This window comes from Balaenoptera borealis (genome assembly GCF_965194805.1).
Source record: "Balaenoptera borealis genome assembly, chromosome: 5".
In the NCBI taxonomy this organism is placed as follows: Eukaryota; Metazoa; Chordata; class Mammalia; order Artiodactyla; family Balaenopteridae; genus Balaenoptera; species Balaenoptera borealis.
The window spans coordinates 18,366,760-18,382,497 of record NC_138862.1 but is presented as its reverse complement, the minus strand read 5'-3'; the positions used below and the strand labels follow the sequence as shown (position 1 = coordinate 18,382,497).

The following is a 15,738-nucleotide window of genomic DNA, read 5'->3' as shown; positions in this document are numbered from 1 at the left end:
AAATCTTGGCAATCCACCTTTTCTGTCCCCCACCCCCCAGCACTAGAGGGTCTGAACACTTCACCCTAAGTACTGAGCACACTGTAAGGATTGCTCGTGGCTTCTTTGGACCTTCTGATACTGTGTATTTCTGTTAATAACCACCGAACCACAGTTCACTTTGTGTCCACCCTGATCTTGCATCTTTAAAGAACTGTGTGATGCTAAAGATTTTGTATGATTCCAGGTTGATTATGCTTACATCTTTTCTCCCTCTTTAGCACTGAAGTTCTGCAGTCCCTTTGTTGACATCACACGTCCCACCTGTGACAGACCCTCTGCCACATGCATAAATGTATCTGACCTGGGCTTGGCTTCATTACACCCCGTAAAGAGGAAATGGGACAGATACTGAAGAGCACCCAATCACATGCACCCACATCACAGGGAATGAAGAGTCCTGTTATGACATCCCAGGTCTATTGCTATGGAAACAAGGCAGGCAGCAGGAAGCTGAGAGACTCCAAGAAGAAGATACTAGAAACGTCTTTGCCGAGGGAATTCCTGAAGAACTTCCGCTGGTTGTATGTGTCAGGGTATCTGTGTCAGGGTATCTGAGGATGCTTGCTTGTGTGGTAGTCTTGAAAGGCACAGGCAACACGCCTATGGCAACACTCTTTTAGGGACTTTGAAAATGTTATGAGTGAGAGGGAACAAATGCTTTGCTTGGACCTTGACAGTGAAGGTGGCAGTTGCTGACCTGAAGCTGGACCGGGTGCATAGGGAGGGAGGAGGTGTCTCCCTGGAGCAGGTGTGGCTACTTTAGTTCCTGAAGTTAGATTAACTTGCCACGAGGGGGAAAGCATGACCGTTTTGGAGTCCACCAAGTATGTATGAGGACCATGTGCCAGCTTTGCTGCTATTTCCTTACCGATTTGAAATAAATGTATTCCAATAACTTTAAGAGCAGTTTGAAAGTAAACTCCCAAGCGGTAATTTGGGGCCCTACATGGGGTCTCAATTAGACAGAATCTGGGCTCTCTACTTATTTGCTACAGGATATAACCTGAGATCTGCATTTTCTCCAGTAATTGACAGCTGGGGATGGCTCTTGCAGGTAAAGGAGGGAGCTGTAAATAGATCCCTCAAGGAAAAATATTTTAACTAGGAAATAGAGCCTTCTGTGGCCAGTCCCCGCATGTGTCACAGGAAGGTACATCAGGCCTTGGGTCTCCAGGCCCTGCGTGACAAGAAAATCACTTACTGAATAATATTTTTTCTTCGTCTTGTCCACACACTTGCCCTGCAGGCAGATCCTCCCTTTTCCACATGGTGTCCCTTCCACGGCTGGCAGCTTCTTGGTCAGACACACCATCTGGCCCTGGCGCACCACGGCGCACCAGAGGCGGGCGCACACGTCCATCCCGGGACACACCGAGTACTCGGGCCCGAAGGTCAGGTTGCACTGCTGACTGGCATCGTAGGTCTGTCCCGGGAGTTCCTCGGGGCCCAGGAGCTGCTTGCGTGGCAGGTCTAGCAAACAGTTACCTAAAAGAATAAGCAAGATTGACCACTGTTCCGTGTTTCTGTTTCAAACCTTGAAAATTATGGATCTGCAAATGCAAGACTCCAGCTGGTGCTGAAACACGATGCATCTACAGATCTGCAGTGTGATGCCCTGGGGAGGGCACTCCCTGTGCACGAGGCTGCTTGCCTCTGTGAGCTCACCAGCGCCCACTAGGATTTCCCATGGATGATGTGCTCTGGGGTATACATAGTGATGGGCAGTGGTTTGATTAAATAAAATTATTTCATAATAATTAGCTGTGAAAATAGTCATTGTGCTGAGGGACTAACAGAAACTGGGATGGACCTAGAGGAAATAAGATAGTGGGTATAATAACAATAACAACAACAATAATAATAATAAATAGGTGTTTACAACTTTGAGAAACAGAGTTTGTCCTTGTACCCTTTCTATATCCCTTTCTCCACTTCCAACTACCCCATTCTTACTTCTTCTTCATGCACCCATCCCCCATCCATGTCACCTTTCCATTAATTCCATAAGTAATAAACAAGTGGATGCCTCATTCATTCCCGCACTCACTCAACCAACATCTGCTTAGCACCTACAATGTTCTAGCAAACATACTAGATATTAGGGATACAGAAAAATGACCCAGATCCGCCCCTAAAGGTCTCCCAAGAAACTGAAGGAAATAAAGTCTTTCTTTTAGACTGAAAGAATTTTAATAAAGAGCTTTCAAGCATCACATATCAGGAGCAGTGGGAGAAGAAAAGAAAACATCTTTGCTAACTTGGGGCTAGGCCCATTTTTTTACTCTTTGCATCCTTTTACTCCCCTTTGTATTAGTTATTGAATGCAGTTGGTATTTGTTCGGTCTTTGGAGTGTGTCTGTCACAAACAAGTTGGTGCTCTCAGTACATAGTGATGTGGGGATTATAAAGGGATTGGGGGGGTGGTCAGTAGAAGCTGACATAGTGCAAATTCAGAAGTGGAAATGTGCCTCACTTTCCCCAAAAAGCTTCCCTAAGAAATCCCTTCCCAGTGAGTTAACTCCTTCAACTTCCTCTCTTCATACAGGAGTTTACATATTGCCCATCAGTTCTGGTATTTTTCTGTTCACTTGATTTTAAGATTTACACACTGATTATTAACAATACTAAAAATAATATTTGTTACACACTTAACACTTATCAGTTCTTTAAATGCATTAGCTTATTCAATCTTTACGAGAACTCTATGAAGCAGATTCTTTCACTGTTTTATTTTGCAGATAAGGAAACTGAGGAATATAAAGATGTATCAGTTACCCAAGGTCCCACAGCTGTTAGGGTTTTATGCTCAGAGGCCCATCCTGCCTCTGCTTAGCATGTGGATAGATTGCTTATTTTATTGCTAAAGGGCAGGCATGTGTAGGGATCCTTTAAATGGTAGCTAATGGTAGAAACAGTTGATCCAAAGTTTAATTCTGGCAAAACACTAAATGGCTGAGTGTTCTTGGCCAAATTCGTTAACTGCTCCCTAATTTATTTTTAAGATCTGTGAAATGTTTCTCTCCTCACTGTGACACTGGAAGGGTAAAATTAGCTCACAGAGCTATAAGGGGGAACCAGAAAAATATAAAACAATCATATTGGTACTATGCCCAACATATTTAACAACATTTCAGATGTATTCAAGTCATTCTTTTTATTCAACAAAGGAAAACCATGTTTAAATCCTACTTTCCACTGAGAAATGGAATATTCAGCACATTTTAAGTATACTGCAAATGTTTTTACAACTACACTCAAGTTTCTTCAAAGCGAATACCTTGAAATTTGTCAATCTGTGATGGAGGCATTATATGAAAATGAATACAGAGCAAAGTTCCTACTTAACTTCTGAGCCAGAACGTTTGAAGAGGTAAAGCTTCTTAAGGCAAGCCAGAAAAAGCATTAAAAATCAGTATCCAGCCAAAGAGAACTTGGGGAGAAAAACATCAAGTTAAAAGAAAAACATCAACAGCAAGTCAATAGGAAGGAATGATAGTAAAACCTCACTAAGCTTTGTTTAGAAGATAAAGTGAGATGAGGCCCTTTGGAACTCCGGGAAAAGCATTATCTTCCTTGCTACATAAAAAAGAGTCTGTGTAAACCAGGGAATGCTTAGCGGATTGCTGATGGTAGAAGACTGTCAACAGATCTCTGAGGCAGCAAGAATGCTTTCCAGTTCTCCAAAAGTGCTGTTTGAAGAAACTTTTCTTTTTTTTTTAAATGTTACTGAAAAGCACAGACTGTAAGACTGGGTAACTAAATATTAGCTGGGAAGTCTTTAACATGTTGTGGGTGCATGTGGCATGGGTCGATCTCGTTTCTCCCAAGCTGAAATAACTCAGCACCTCTCCATGGATATGTGGTCACTGATATCTTCTCTACCTCCCTGATGATGTATGATGTGTGAAAAGAAACGTACAATGCAATTTGGAATCGGCTTATGACAAAGGAGGCTTCAAGATGTGACCTCTCTTTATGAAGCTCAATACCAAAGTATAAGTTTTAAAAATGTATAACATAGTTACTTGGCTATTAAAAAAAAGATATCTTAGCTCTATGGTTTTCCCTTAGAGGTCATTTGGAGATGAACTTCTCTTGCTTAAAATAAAATGATTTATTCAGATTTGCTATTCATTTATTACTTTAATGCTCTCAACATTAGGATTTGTTGCTGCATTAGTTTCTGTTAACAGTGAAATCTACAGTCTATCCATTTCATCTACATGTTGAATTATGTCCTTTGGCAATAAAATAGGTACAGACAGTGCTACCAAAGGGCAGACTTGTGCCAAGGGACAACCATAAAAAAATCAATATAAAGCCTGATTTCGAATCTCACGATATGAAATATTTAAGATTTAAGTAATAGTGGATTGGATATACACTTTTCATCTAAAAAATATGTACAGTTTGCGGGAGGGGTGAGAGACAAAATTGATCAGTCTTTTAGTGTCTTTTATATTGACCTCTAAAAGTGTCCAATCTATTGTTGACTTTTCTTAATCTGTTTTACTTTTATTCTCAACCATATCTTCACATATTTTAAAATTTATCTTAGCCTGAAGTCCTATCTGGGCTTTGCTGCTGACATTTTGTCTGTTTATTCTGTTCCACAAAATTGCCAAGTTCTTTTTCCTTTTCTCTCCTCCTTTTTCTCTCCCTCCCTCCTTTCCTTCTTTCCTTCCTTTTGTTTTAACATTCTGCGTATATAGATGGATAGTTTCTAAAAGAAAGACAATGGAAATGTGTGCACATCACATATTTGTTTTCACCATCCATGTTAAGTTAAATGCTAAATTAACTGTTAAGTTATAAGTAAAGTAGAAAATCTAAAAAGTAAGAGCCAGTGATTTGAGATGGACAAATAAAGGAAAGAAAGTGGTAGTCTCTCCATGGCCACAAAGTACACTTGGGGTGATGGAAGGTATGCCATGCTTCCAGGAAATAGAGCAGAAAAATCTTTGGTTTTTTATATCTGACTTCTAGCACTGTTTGTCTTTCATATTAATGATTAATGAAACTTATCAGATGAAGGTTGGTTGTTCTTTATTCTTCTCATTCCCCCACCCCACCCCGTTTCTAGCACTGTAGTTATTTCTGTCTTCTCTTCCTTTTTAATACACACACACTGAGAATAAGAATTGGCCCAAACAGGGAATCCCCTGGTGGTCCAGTGGTTAGGATTCTGCGATTCCACTGCCAGGGGCCGGGTTCGATCCCTGGTCAGGGAACTAAGATCCCGCAAGCTGCATGGCGTGGCAAAAAAAAAAAAAAAAAAAAAAAAGAAAAAGAATTGGTCCAAATATCCTTGGCCTAGGAAAAATCAATTAATATTCCTAATGAAACTCATTCAAAGAAGGCTCACAACACTGCAAAGTTTCTTCTTTTATCATCATCTCCCTGATCTTGCAGCTCTTCTTTGAGGTCTTTATTTGCATGTTTAAGAGAGTCACTGATGCATTATGGGTTCAGTGACGAATAAACTAACTTCGACAATGACAAAGGCACAGACAGTGGTTGCTGACCAAAGTAATTCAAGGGATCTGTTTGTGGTACACTGTTTAGCAGATGTCATGCCAAGGAAATTCGATTAAAAATTCTCTGTGTTAAAGGATGAAGCATAGCTTTTTAAACATATGGGTCACTGTGGACTGAAAGTACATGTTTTACTTGCAGACCATGTTAAAGAACATATTTATTGTGAAAATAAACAGACTACCATCATGGGCTTTGAATTTTATGAGTAGGGCCTTAAAAACTGAATGTTAAGATCTTATTACTAGCTTCACTGTATACACTTAACAAAGGATTCAGAGAACTGGTTTTCTAATACCATTTTCTCTCCAAAGTTCTGTGTTCAGTAAGTGGCTGTAAATTTAGCTCTTTAAATATGAATTTTTCAAAGCTGTCTATAGATTTTCCTTAGCAGCCTGTGTCTTCTTGAGCTGTGTCTGCTTAGGCAGTGGTCCTACTTATCACCTGGCACTGTGAACTGAGGGATCCAGCAAACAGGGCTATTGTTTTTGGCTTCATGGTTATTAAGCATTTGAGAAAAGAAATTTAATAACCTGCTTTTGCTGAACAGTTTCTCCGCCACTGCTTACCTTTATTTTTGAGGATCATACTCCTAGCCAGCTTGCCTAGAGCTAACTTGTATAAACACTGCAGGAAGTCTACAAGTATCTTGGCCAGGCTGGGTTGGAGGAGGTGGTCTCCATAAGATATGGCTTCTTCCTTTCTGAATCACAAATCTGCAGGCCCAGTTATTTTAGAGTGTGCACACTGACTTTTCAACCATAACCTAATTGCTGCATATTTCTTGTTGGAACTAAATCAGGAAACACTCAATATTAGGAAATTTAAATTTGGCAGTGGTAGAGTGCTACACATGTCTGGCTACTTATGGCTAATAATTTTAAAAACAAATGAAATGATTCAAATTTAATTGCATTCTAAGACATCATTTCTCCAGCATTGCTGGAGGTGGGAACAAGACAGATAAGCTATTACATAAATGGATTCTCTAGGTAATGTAGTCTTCGGACACCACCTAAAAATTGTATCAATTTTGTGAGACTATCTACCTAAAAACATCAATAGCTTTGCTGCCTTTTATATTAGTGTCCTAATTTAACCTTCCTAAGTAACAGAAAATCACTTCTTTTCTGAGTATCGATTACTGTATCCTGCTGAAATCTTGAGGGATTTCAGCAGGATACAATAATGGGGTAAGAGGGTTTCTGACCTTCTGGAGCATGGTGCCAGACCACTGTGCTTTTACTGTTTCAGGGCTACATTTTACAGCTCTTCTGGTTTCTCTTCTATTGTCAAATGATTTTACTTCTTTCTCTCAGCTTACCTGTCTGGCATGCCCTATGCACCCAAATGACTTTTTTTTTTTTTTTTCTCTAAATAGTTAGTGGCCTAGAAAATTAGAACAGAAAAATAGTAGAACTATTTCTACTACATATGAATGAATGGGCTCTGCTTGCAAATGTGAGTAGCTCCCTACCAGTAAATTGAAAAGGTTTGATGATATGATATCAGCTTAGTCTTCTAACAAAGATGTATGTTTGTTTGCTTTTTTGTTTGTTTTTCCATCGTCTTGGGCTTTGACTGTCCCCTTGGTTCTCTCCTAAGCTCTGGAGTTGAAATGTCAGAACTGCCACCATCTGAAAATCCTGTTGATTAGTTCCTATTGTCATACTTTGGCTTTAACTGACTTAAGTCAGTTTCTGGTTGCAATCTAAATGTCATTAAATTATTTAAATTCAAGTGTAAATGACAGTGCTACGGAGAGTATTGTAGCTTCAGTTCTGTATCTGTTTTGAAATGAATATAATTGAACTTTGCCACTGTGTCACAGCTACAGTGCCTTTCTTAGATTCTCATCATTCTGAAATTACTTTACTCACTATAGGCTACTGATAAAATTGAAGTTTTTGGTGGGATGGGGCAGTTAAAACACAAGACTGCCTAACCAACACATTCAAAAGTGAGAGAGCCTAGGCGTGATGAAATGAATGAATGAATGAATATATTATGAGAATTTCCTGTCCAACGAATGCTGGTAACTGAATTTATTTATTTATTTAACATATAAATGGGGAATTCAAATGTGATTTCCTCAGTGCAAATGAATAAGATCTATTTCTAGCAAAATTATGGTTTTGGTTGTTATCTACCATGAGATCCTTTGGAGTAGACACAGAAAGATGTATAAAATTTGTTGTAAAATTTTAAAAAATCTGAGTGTAGATTCTTTTAAATACAGAAATAATGTTTAAAAAATGAAAACAATACTGGGAGCATCTTTACTGCATGGAAAGTAAAATCATGAATTCCACAAACATGAAATAAATGAATCATTCCAGAAATATGGCAATAGGAACAAAATTCTGCACAGCATTGTAATTAGCTGACCTAATACTTACACAGGGAAAAAAAAGTTGGTCCCATTTTAGCCATAAGTATTTGCTGCCTTAGCAACTAAATCTGTTCATTTAGTGATTCAAAGTTTAGCTCAACCTTTTGGAATGAATAATGTGTGATTTTGAAATGAAATATTAATGTTATTCCATTTTTAGGAAACTTGAAAAAAAACAGTAAAAGTAATATTAAGAGTGGAAACTAAGATTCCACCCAAGAGGAACGTTATTAGATATGGACTTGATCAATGTAGGTAGGCAGATAATTAGGTAAGCATTCACTCCAGGACTATATCAGCATTTAATCAGCATTTTAAACTGGGCTAACTAAACAGAAAATTACCACTTTATTATTAGTCTAGGAAAAACCTAATACATCGATTCTTGATATTGTTTCTGAATCGTGAAGATACTAGGCCATCCTTTCAACTAACAAAGAACATTTATTTGGTATTAAGGGAAATTTTAAAGCAAGATGGGTGTGAATTGTTTTCAGGAATAGGAAATGTAAGTAGTTGAGAGTAGCTAAAGCATTACCAGTTCACCATTAACATAGCAAAAATGAGTTTATGAACATTTTGGCTACAAGATAGCAAAGAACTGTGTAGTGGAATTTCTTTTTGTCTGAAAAGAACTGAATTTATTAATTGCTGTGTAATTATGTAGCCAAAGCTCAAGATGGCCAACTCACTAAGAAATTACAAAAATTTCAAGCCATAAACTTTGTGGAACAAGGAACAACAGTTATTACAGATTCTGTTTATCTAACTTTGAACCATACATCATGAGATAAAATTGTGAACAATTATCATGATCAAGAATTTCTGTCACATTCACTTCAACCACCAGTTTTAGAAAGAGACATGTTTTAAGAGAAAAAAAAAAAAAAGGAATGAGATGTCCATTTCTGTAGTATGAGAAACTTGAACTCTGTGGTCTCTGAAGATCTCTTCCAACTCTACCTCATCTCTTCTCCTGTGTTTCTAATATTTTAAGGTAACGAGGAATGCTAGGAAATTAGCAACAGCTTGTTTCAAAGATTACTTAAGGGTCAGAATTTATTATTTCTAAAACTGTGACTTCCTTAGTATTTTTATATAATTTACAGCACTAATCCTAGATTTACAGAACTTAACAAAATGTGCTGTGCTCTTGAACTGTACTTAGGGGATAAAGCCAAGGATTTTCTTTTGAAGTTCTTAAACTGTTTTCTCAGCATTCAGAATGATTTTCTATTCCTGTTCTGCAGTTTTCACTCCACTTTCAGGAAAACAGGCTGTCAGGATGAAACCAAACTTTTTAGTGAATGCAAATCTAAAGGGCTTCCATTCTTGGTTTTATGTCGCCATCAAGAGAATCTGACAGAACTGTCACCTACATTTTAACCACACCCCTATAATAAGAATGTAGCAAATAATGCTGTGAGTCATATTAATAGCAGGGAAACAAGATTATCTGCCAATGTTCTCACAGTAAGCTAGTGGTGAAAGAGGGAATAAAAGCCAGGCTTTCAGGGCACTGGCTAGACATTCTGTGTGGTCTCCCACATTGCTTCTCTTTGAACTTTGCAATTCAAAAGCAAAAATACCATAGCTATAATGCCACCGAGGACGTTGGCATTACACACCAACGGACAGTCCCCTCGTTCCTTTTTCTGACACCGTCTAAGCAACCATTGTCTTAGAGGGTAAGGTGAACATCACGAGGATATAATGAAGTACAGCTTGCAATAATTCCAAGTTTTGTTTCTGAGCCTATGGAACTATACGTACCATGGCCATCATCCAGGAATTCTGTGATGGTGGTTGAGGTGCATTTGGACCAGGGCTTGGATGCATCGATGCTGGTTAGGATGGAAGACATTAAGCGCTTATCTTCTGTGGAACCGAAATTTTCTTCACAGAATTTGGAATCGTCATGGGAGAGGCCAAGTAGATGTCCTAAAGGACAGAACAAATGAAGTGCAAATAATGAGTGATTTTTGCATTTCTACTTTTCCGTGGCAATTATACTAGCACTTGACTTTTTTCCTCCCAATTGTATATGAGTTTATTTTAACTGCCTTTTCACACAGAGACTGGGCCCCCAGATAAATTAAAGCTGCATGTAGTTAAGAGTGGTCACTTCTGATGAATATTTAGAGGAAAACTGAAAAATTACACTAGAGTAGATGTTCCTATAATCCACCTGGATCACACATGCTCAAGGATATGTAGAAACAGGCCTTATTTAGAATCTAGAATTTGCAAGGCAACTGTGGGATTATGTCATAGCCGTCACTACATATTATTTTGAATGCTTGTCTAATTTTCCATCTTCTCTGATCAACTATAAGCCGCAGGAGATCAGAGAGAATCTCCCTGCCTCCCCCCGCCATCCACTGTTGAAAAAAATCTGTATTTAACTCAATGTTCTGCAAGTTACAAACACTTAATAGATGGTATTTGAATGTCAGTGACTTCTATTTTCTTGGCCAAGTAAATAGGTAGCCATAAAAGAGATGACTAGAGGAGAAAAAAAAAAAGAAGATTTCAAGTAAATTTCTGTTTCCATGCATATGTAAGCTTGCTTCACTCCCATTTCTTTTAGTTATTTAGTGAGTTGTGAATGTATACTAGTCCCACAAGTAAATGGTATATTTTGAAGATATACCCACTTACACTTAAGAAACGTCTAAAGCACCAAGATGCCCATTACAGAGTGTTAGCGCTTAGAGAGAAAACAAATACTGAGAAGGTAAGTGATTGTCCAAAACTACTCAGGTGGTGTTTGTGCTTAAGTCTACGAAACACGCTGTCTGCGCTCCCACGCTGCCGTTCCCATTCTATCAAGCTAGGTATTATTTCACAGAGTACATACCTCACTCTGACTAAATTTTTTTGGTTACATAAGATTAATTTTCACATAGTCTAAAGGTATAATGCATTCTCCAATCAATTTAAAATATTGTTGAAAAAAATCCAGGACAACAGTTTGGAGAGACTCTAAAAGGTAGACAAGTCATCCTAGTAGTGTTTTTTGCAAAGCTTTATAGAATCATACACAAACCACCAAAAAAAAAAAAAAATGTGGAAAATACCACAGAAATGTGATTACTGCATTCCCCTTGGGTTCCGGAATGCCAACGGCAGGAACTTTGTCCACTCTGCCAAGAAAAAGTCCAGTGAGCGACAGTAAAACCCAACAGAGATGAAATTTTTTATGCCAAATTCCAACTACTTTTGGCCAACTTGTTAAATCACTAACACCTCATAACAGAATTGTCCACAAGCAGCTGGTTGATGTTGTGGTTGAAATTAAGTGGCCAGGGCTCAGTGACCTTCTAAGGCTACACATTTTGATGCTATTTATGCAGTTATTTACTTCAGTAGCATTTACTAGGCTAGTCAGTTTTCTGTGGGAAACCCTCTCACCACCACTCACTTTCTATTTGGTCAGCAGCATAAACGCGCATCATAATCTGTAAAGTATCTTCCAAATAACATGCAAAAGAAGACTGGAAAGAACTCGTCCAATTTTTGGGTGGTATGTTGAGTTTTTCACTGCACTCACAGAAAAATAGAACCTTTCATTCATGTCCTATTCAAAACTGCTAGAAGTTATTTAGTATATCAAACACTGTTGAGAATGTAGAATGTTTATCAGCTAACACTGTGGGATTAGTGTGGAAGTTTCATACTTGAGTTTTTTCCCCCCTGGCATAGAAGAGAAAGGGAAAGTGGCCTAAGGGGACCTCTATAATATGAATCCAGGTTTTCTACTTTAAAAAACGTGATCTTTGCACTCTATTTCATAAGATATTTATATTTATTTAATGGAGTAATAGTCTTTTCCTCCAAATGTATCTAAATAAATAGCACTTTTTATATGCCTTTGTGTTACTGCATCAAGAGATATTCCCTTCATTTGGAGGCTAAATTTTAGATTTCTGATTTAAATACCAGCCAGGTGGTAAACACCACATTCGCTTTGAGGGACCTGGGACCTCCATTTTTTTCTTTTATACAGAATGGTGAAGCCTATAATGTTAAATATCAATTATCTAAGCAAAGCAATTTATTTTAAGATATTTTGGTCTCTTTTAATGAATCTTTTGGCATGCTCTCTGGCCCCTAAATTGCTAATTTATCAATGTAATTTACTTGTTGCTGAAGATACATATAAGAAATGCTTAGACGGCCATCAGAAAAGATTGCCATTCTGGGCATGAACACATCTCAGTTCCACTTTAGCAAGAGCTGAAACGAGATGTGAATTTTGTAAGATCTCCAAGAGTCAGTCAGAAAGGGACTGCTTGAGGGTCAGCTGAGAGAGACAGACTCCTTGGAGGGAGGATGAATGTTCTGTTCTCCATGAAGAAAGCTTGTCAGCTGGCTGGGAGAGGTATGCTCTCCCAAGGACAATGAGAGTCATGGGCAATGTGAAGAACGTTTAGGCACCCAAAGAAACAGGCAGCCAGTGCCACAGGAGCTGGAACCAGGGCACAGCAAGAGAGACCCATGTGATTTCCCTTCAGGAGCCGAAGAGGAATTGAAATGGAAGAACAATGTGAGGGATGTCTGGAAGCTCTTCTGGAGAGACGTGACAGGCATACTAAAGGCTGTGAGCAGCCAAAGAAATGGCATTTTCAAATGTGATTCCCCCAATCATTAAGCTAGGACACCTAACGTCAGTCTGAAATCTGCCAATATCTTTGAACCCTGAAATGACAAGATACATGTAAAAGCATACGTTATTTTCAAGGGACACTTACATTAGAGATCACACACTATGATATTCAAAGCTTATTAACAGAGAAAAATCTGGAATCTAGGAAATTTCAAATGTAATGTCACAGCTGACAACAACACATTTTAAGGAAATGTTGTGAAGAGCTTAATCAGAATTTATCACGATGTCACTGATCGCCTAGGAGTGACTTTTCCAGTGAGAGACTGTTCCTAAATCATCCACAGAAATGTTTAAAGATTAGAGATTAAGCATTTCTCCCACAAGCAGCCTTGGGCAGGATTAGTGCAGCTGAGATTTAAACACGTGTGCCCCAGAGAATAAAACAATGTTGGAGAAAATATTGACAACTCCTAAAATAACGTATGGTTTTTTAATCAAAATGTATTTTATGATGAGTTTTTAGAGCAATGCAGACCAGAGTTAGTTGAGGGGTGAGGTCTTGGAGGAGTCAGGGCGATGGGCTCCAGAAAGCCACAGAGAAAGGCGATTCTTCCCCTTGAAAGACAGAGGAGATACTTCTTTCTGTACTCCAGGTATAGGAAAAGAGTGAGGAGGGTTCAAGGCAATTTGGAAGGGTAAAGGAAGAGATCTGAGGAAGTTCAACCAAGCTACCTTAGTAAAATAGGATGTGAAAAATCCTAGTGAGAGGACAGGGCTGATATGCATTAAGGACCACAGTCCAAGGTCTGGGTTTAAAGCAGGGGTCCCAAAGACTCGCTGCAAGGAAGCATGAGCATTTGTATTTGGAACCATTTGTAATCAGTAGACGTGCAAAAGATTGAAGAGCGGTTTGTTGGCCTTAATGAAGTTAGGCAATCTTATTTACAGTACTATCTTTCTTAGTGAATCTTTAATTCTTGACTCCTGTTATTGGAAGCCACTTCTCACCTAAAATCCCGACAGAGTTAAGGACCAAACACAGTTATGTAGTGGGTGAGTTTGTTAATGGCATTTATATTCACACACTAAATTTTTTAAAAAAGTATTACAGAAGTCAGAGTAAAATTTACAGAGTAATGCAGGGGTCCAATTCAGTATTTTCCCAAGTGATGCAGCCTCCAGAACTGTGTCTTGCTGTTTGAAATCATTAGTAAAACTCAAGGTGTAAATTAAACGGGCTTCTGTATAAAATACTGACCTATTCTTTTTTTTTTTTTTTAATTTTTTTTAACATCTTTATTGGAGTATAATTGCTTTACAACAGTGTGTTAGCTTCTGCTTTATAACAAAGTGAATCAGCTATACATATACACATATATTAATAGATATTAAATCATGTCATAAATACAACAGTCCTGCTGAGTGCCCATCACACAAAATAACCTCAGGAAGGAGTTTATTTGAATTATGCTAAGGAAATGAGTTTCATGGTAAATTACATTAAAGCAAAGTCTGTAGGGTAAGAGTCTGAGTTATAGTGTTAGTTCAGAAATAGCAATTAGTCACCTGATAATTTTTCTAGGACAGTAATCGTCTTTTAAAATTGGTAAATGGGTGACATTTCATTAAATAAATTTCATCTTGGACATTCACAATGTAGATTTAAAAAGCATCTTGTCTCCTTAAATTCACAAGTGAATCTGGTGTTCTAAAATCTGAGATAATGGACACCCGGGTAAAGACACATTACTTTAAAGGAAAATGTTGGTTCAGCTTCTTATTCAACTCAGTTATTACCGTACAACTAGGGATGACTTATAACATTAACCTCAGGAGGGAAACTGGGTTGTTTTTCTAAACTTTGGTCTGTAAATTAAACAGAATTTCAAGCTCTTGTCTCCTGACCCCAAACTGACCAATAGACAAGGGGACACAGCACCACATCTTTAAAAAATGTCACAAGAAGCTCTGTCATGTGTTTACTTAAGAAAGCACTGCTCGGATGAAGCATCTGTTTCTTAATGACGTGATGTTTTTATTTTTACCTAATTTTCCAGCTAAGATTATTGAGGTGCAGGAAGGTCTTGCCAGGGGTTGAAAAGAGAGTCAAAAGCTCACATGGGATCAGAATCTAGACTCCCTGGTGAAGGAAACCAGGAGCTCCAATAATTGGATCCTACGTGTCTATTCAAACGCAAATCCTTATGTAGCAGTGATAAAACTCTTAAACTTCCATTTCAAAACATTAAACATAAACGCTAAACGTTATATCAATGATGTAATTTAGAAGGAAGAAAACAAATTTTTTTCACCTTATAAATAGCTGTGTCAATAACTTTTTGAATCAAATTCAGGATTATCTCCTTCAAAAGGAACACTAGCAAACCATTACAGGATAGTGTCCAAATCTTGGGCTCTAGAGCCAGATGAACCGGGTTCAAATTTTCCCCAAGCAGTATACTAGTTGTTGACCTTAGACCGGTTTAGAAACTTCTCTGTATCAGCGTCCCCTCTTGAGTGACTCATTAATAGTACGTACCTCATGGGATTTTGTGAGGCTTAAAGGATATAAAAGATGCAAAGTGCTTAGAATACGTGCTTGACAAATATAAATACCCAGTGATTGTTAGTTAACTTCATTGTTCTCACTAATATCTTGGTTTTGTTATAATTTTACTTATGGGTATTCTAGTCTTTGGTAGTTTTTGATAAATTTTGATATTACTAGACACTTGATTTGTGAGAGAAGGTGAAATTTTCTATTCATAAGAGGAAAAATCACTCATTAAGTGTGTGATATATTTATTTTATGCCACCTTCAACTTGTTGGCTTTCCACATACGTGACAGACAATCTACAGGCCTCCCCTAGAGAAATACGAATTGGGATTTGATTTAAAAACAAACCGACTGATACTAAACGCTAAATCTTTCAATGCTGCCTCCGGACATGGAGCAAAGACCTATTCCCACCTTTCATCTGGAGGCCAAGAAAGACACAGTGTGGCATTGCTCCAAACTGGACAGAAAAAAACGCTCAGTTCTTGCTGATTAAAGCTATGGGTTTGAGGGTAAATACCAAGTTTAAACCTAGCTTCCTTTTACCTCACATCTCACAGCCAGTCCTGACATCTGATTCTGTGCACTTGGCTTTGGTG

At 38.1% G+C, this 15,738-nt stretch overlaps 1 protein-coding gene across 1 annotated transcript in view; it reads right to left on the bottom strand.

Annotated features, from left to right (window-relative positions):
- ADAMTS5 (ADAM metallopeptidase with thrombospondin type 1 motif 5) overlaps positions 1 to 15,738 on the bottom strand; it is a 50,162-nt gene that overhangs the window by 15,330 nt on the left and 19,094 nt on the right. The window contains exons 3-4 of the mRNA XM_082391887.1: positions 9,743 to 9,910; positions 1,244 to 1,527 (exon numbers count right to left, since the gene is read on the bottom strand). Of these exons, the coding sequence (XP_082248013.1) occupies positions 1,244 to 1,527; positions 9,743 to 9,910 (452 nt within the window). The remainder of the gene's footprint in view (positions 1 to 1,243; positions 1,528 to 9,742; positions 9,911 to 15,738) is intronic.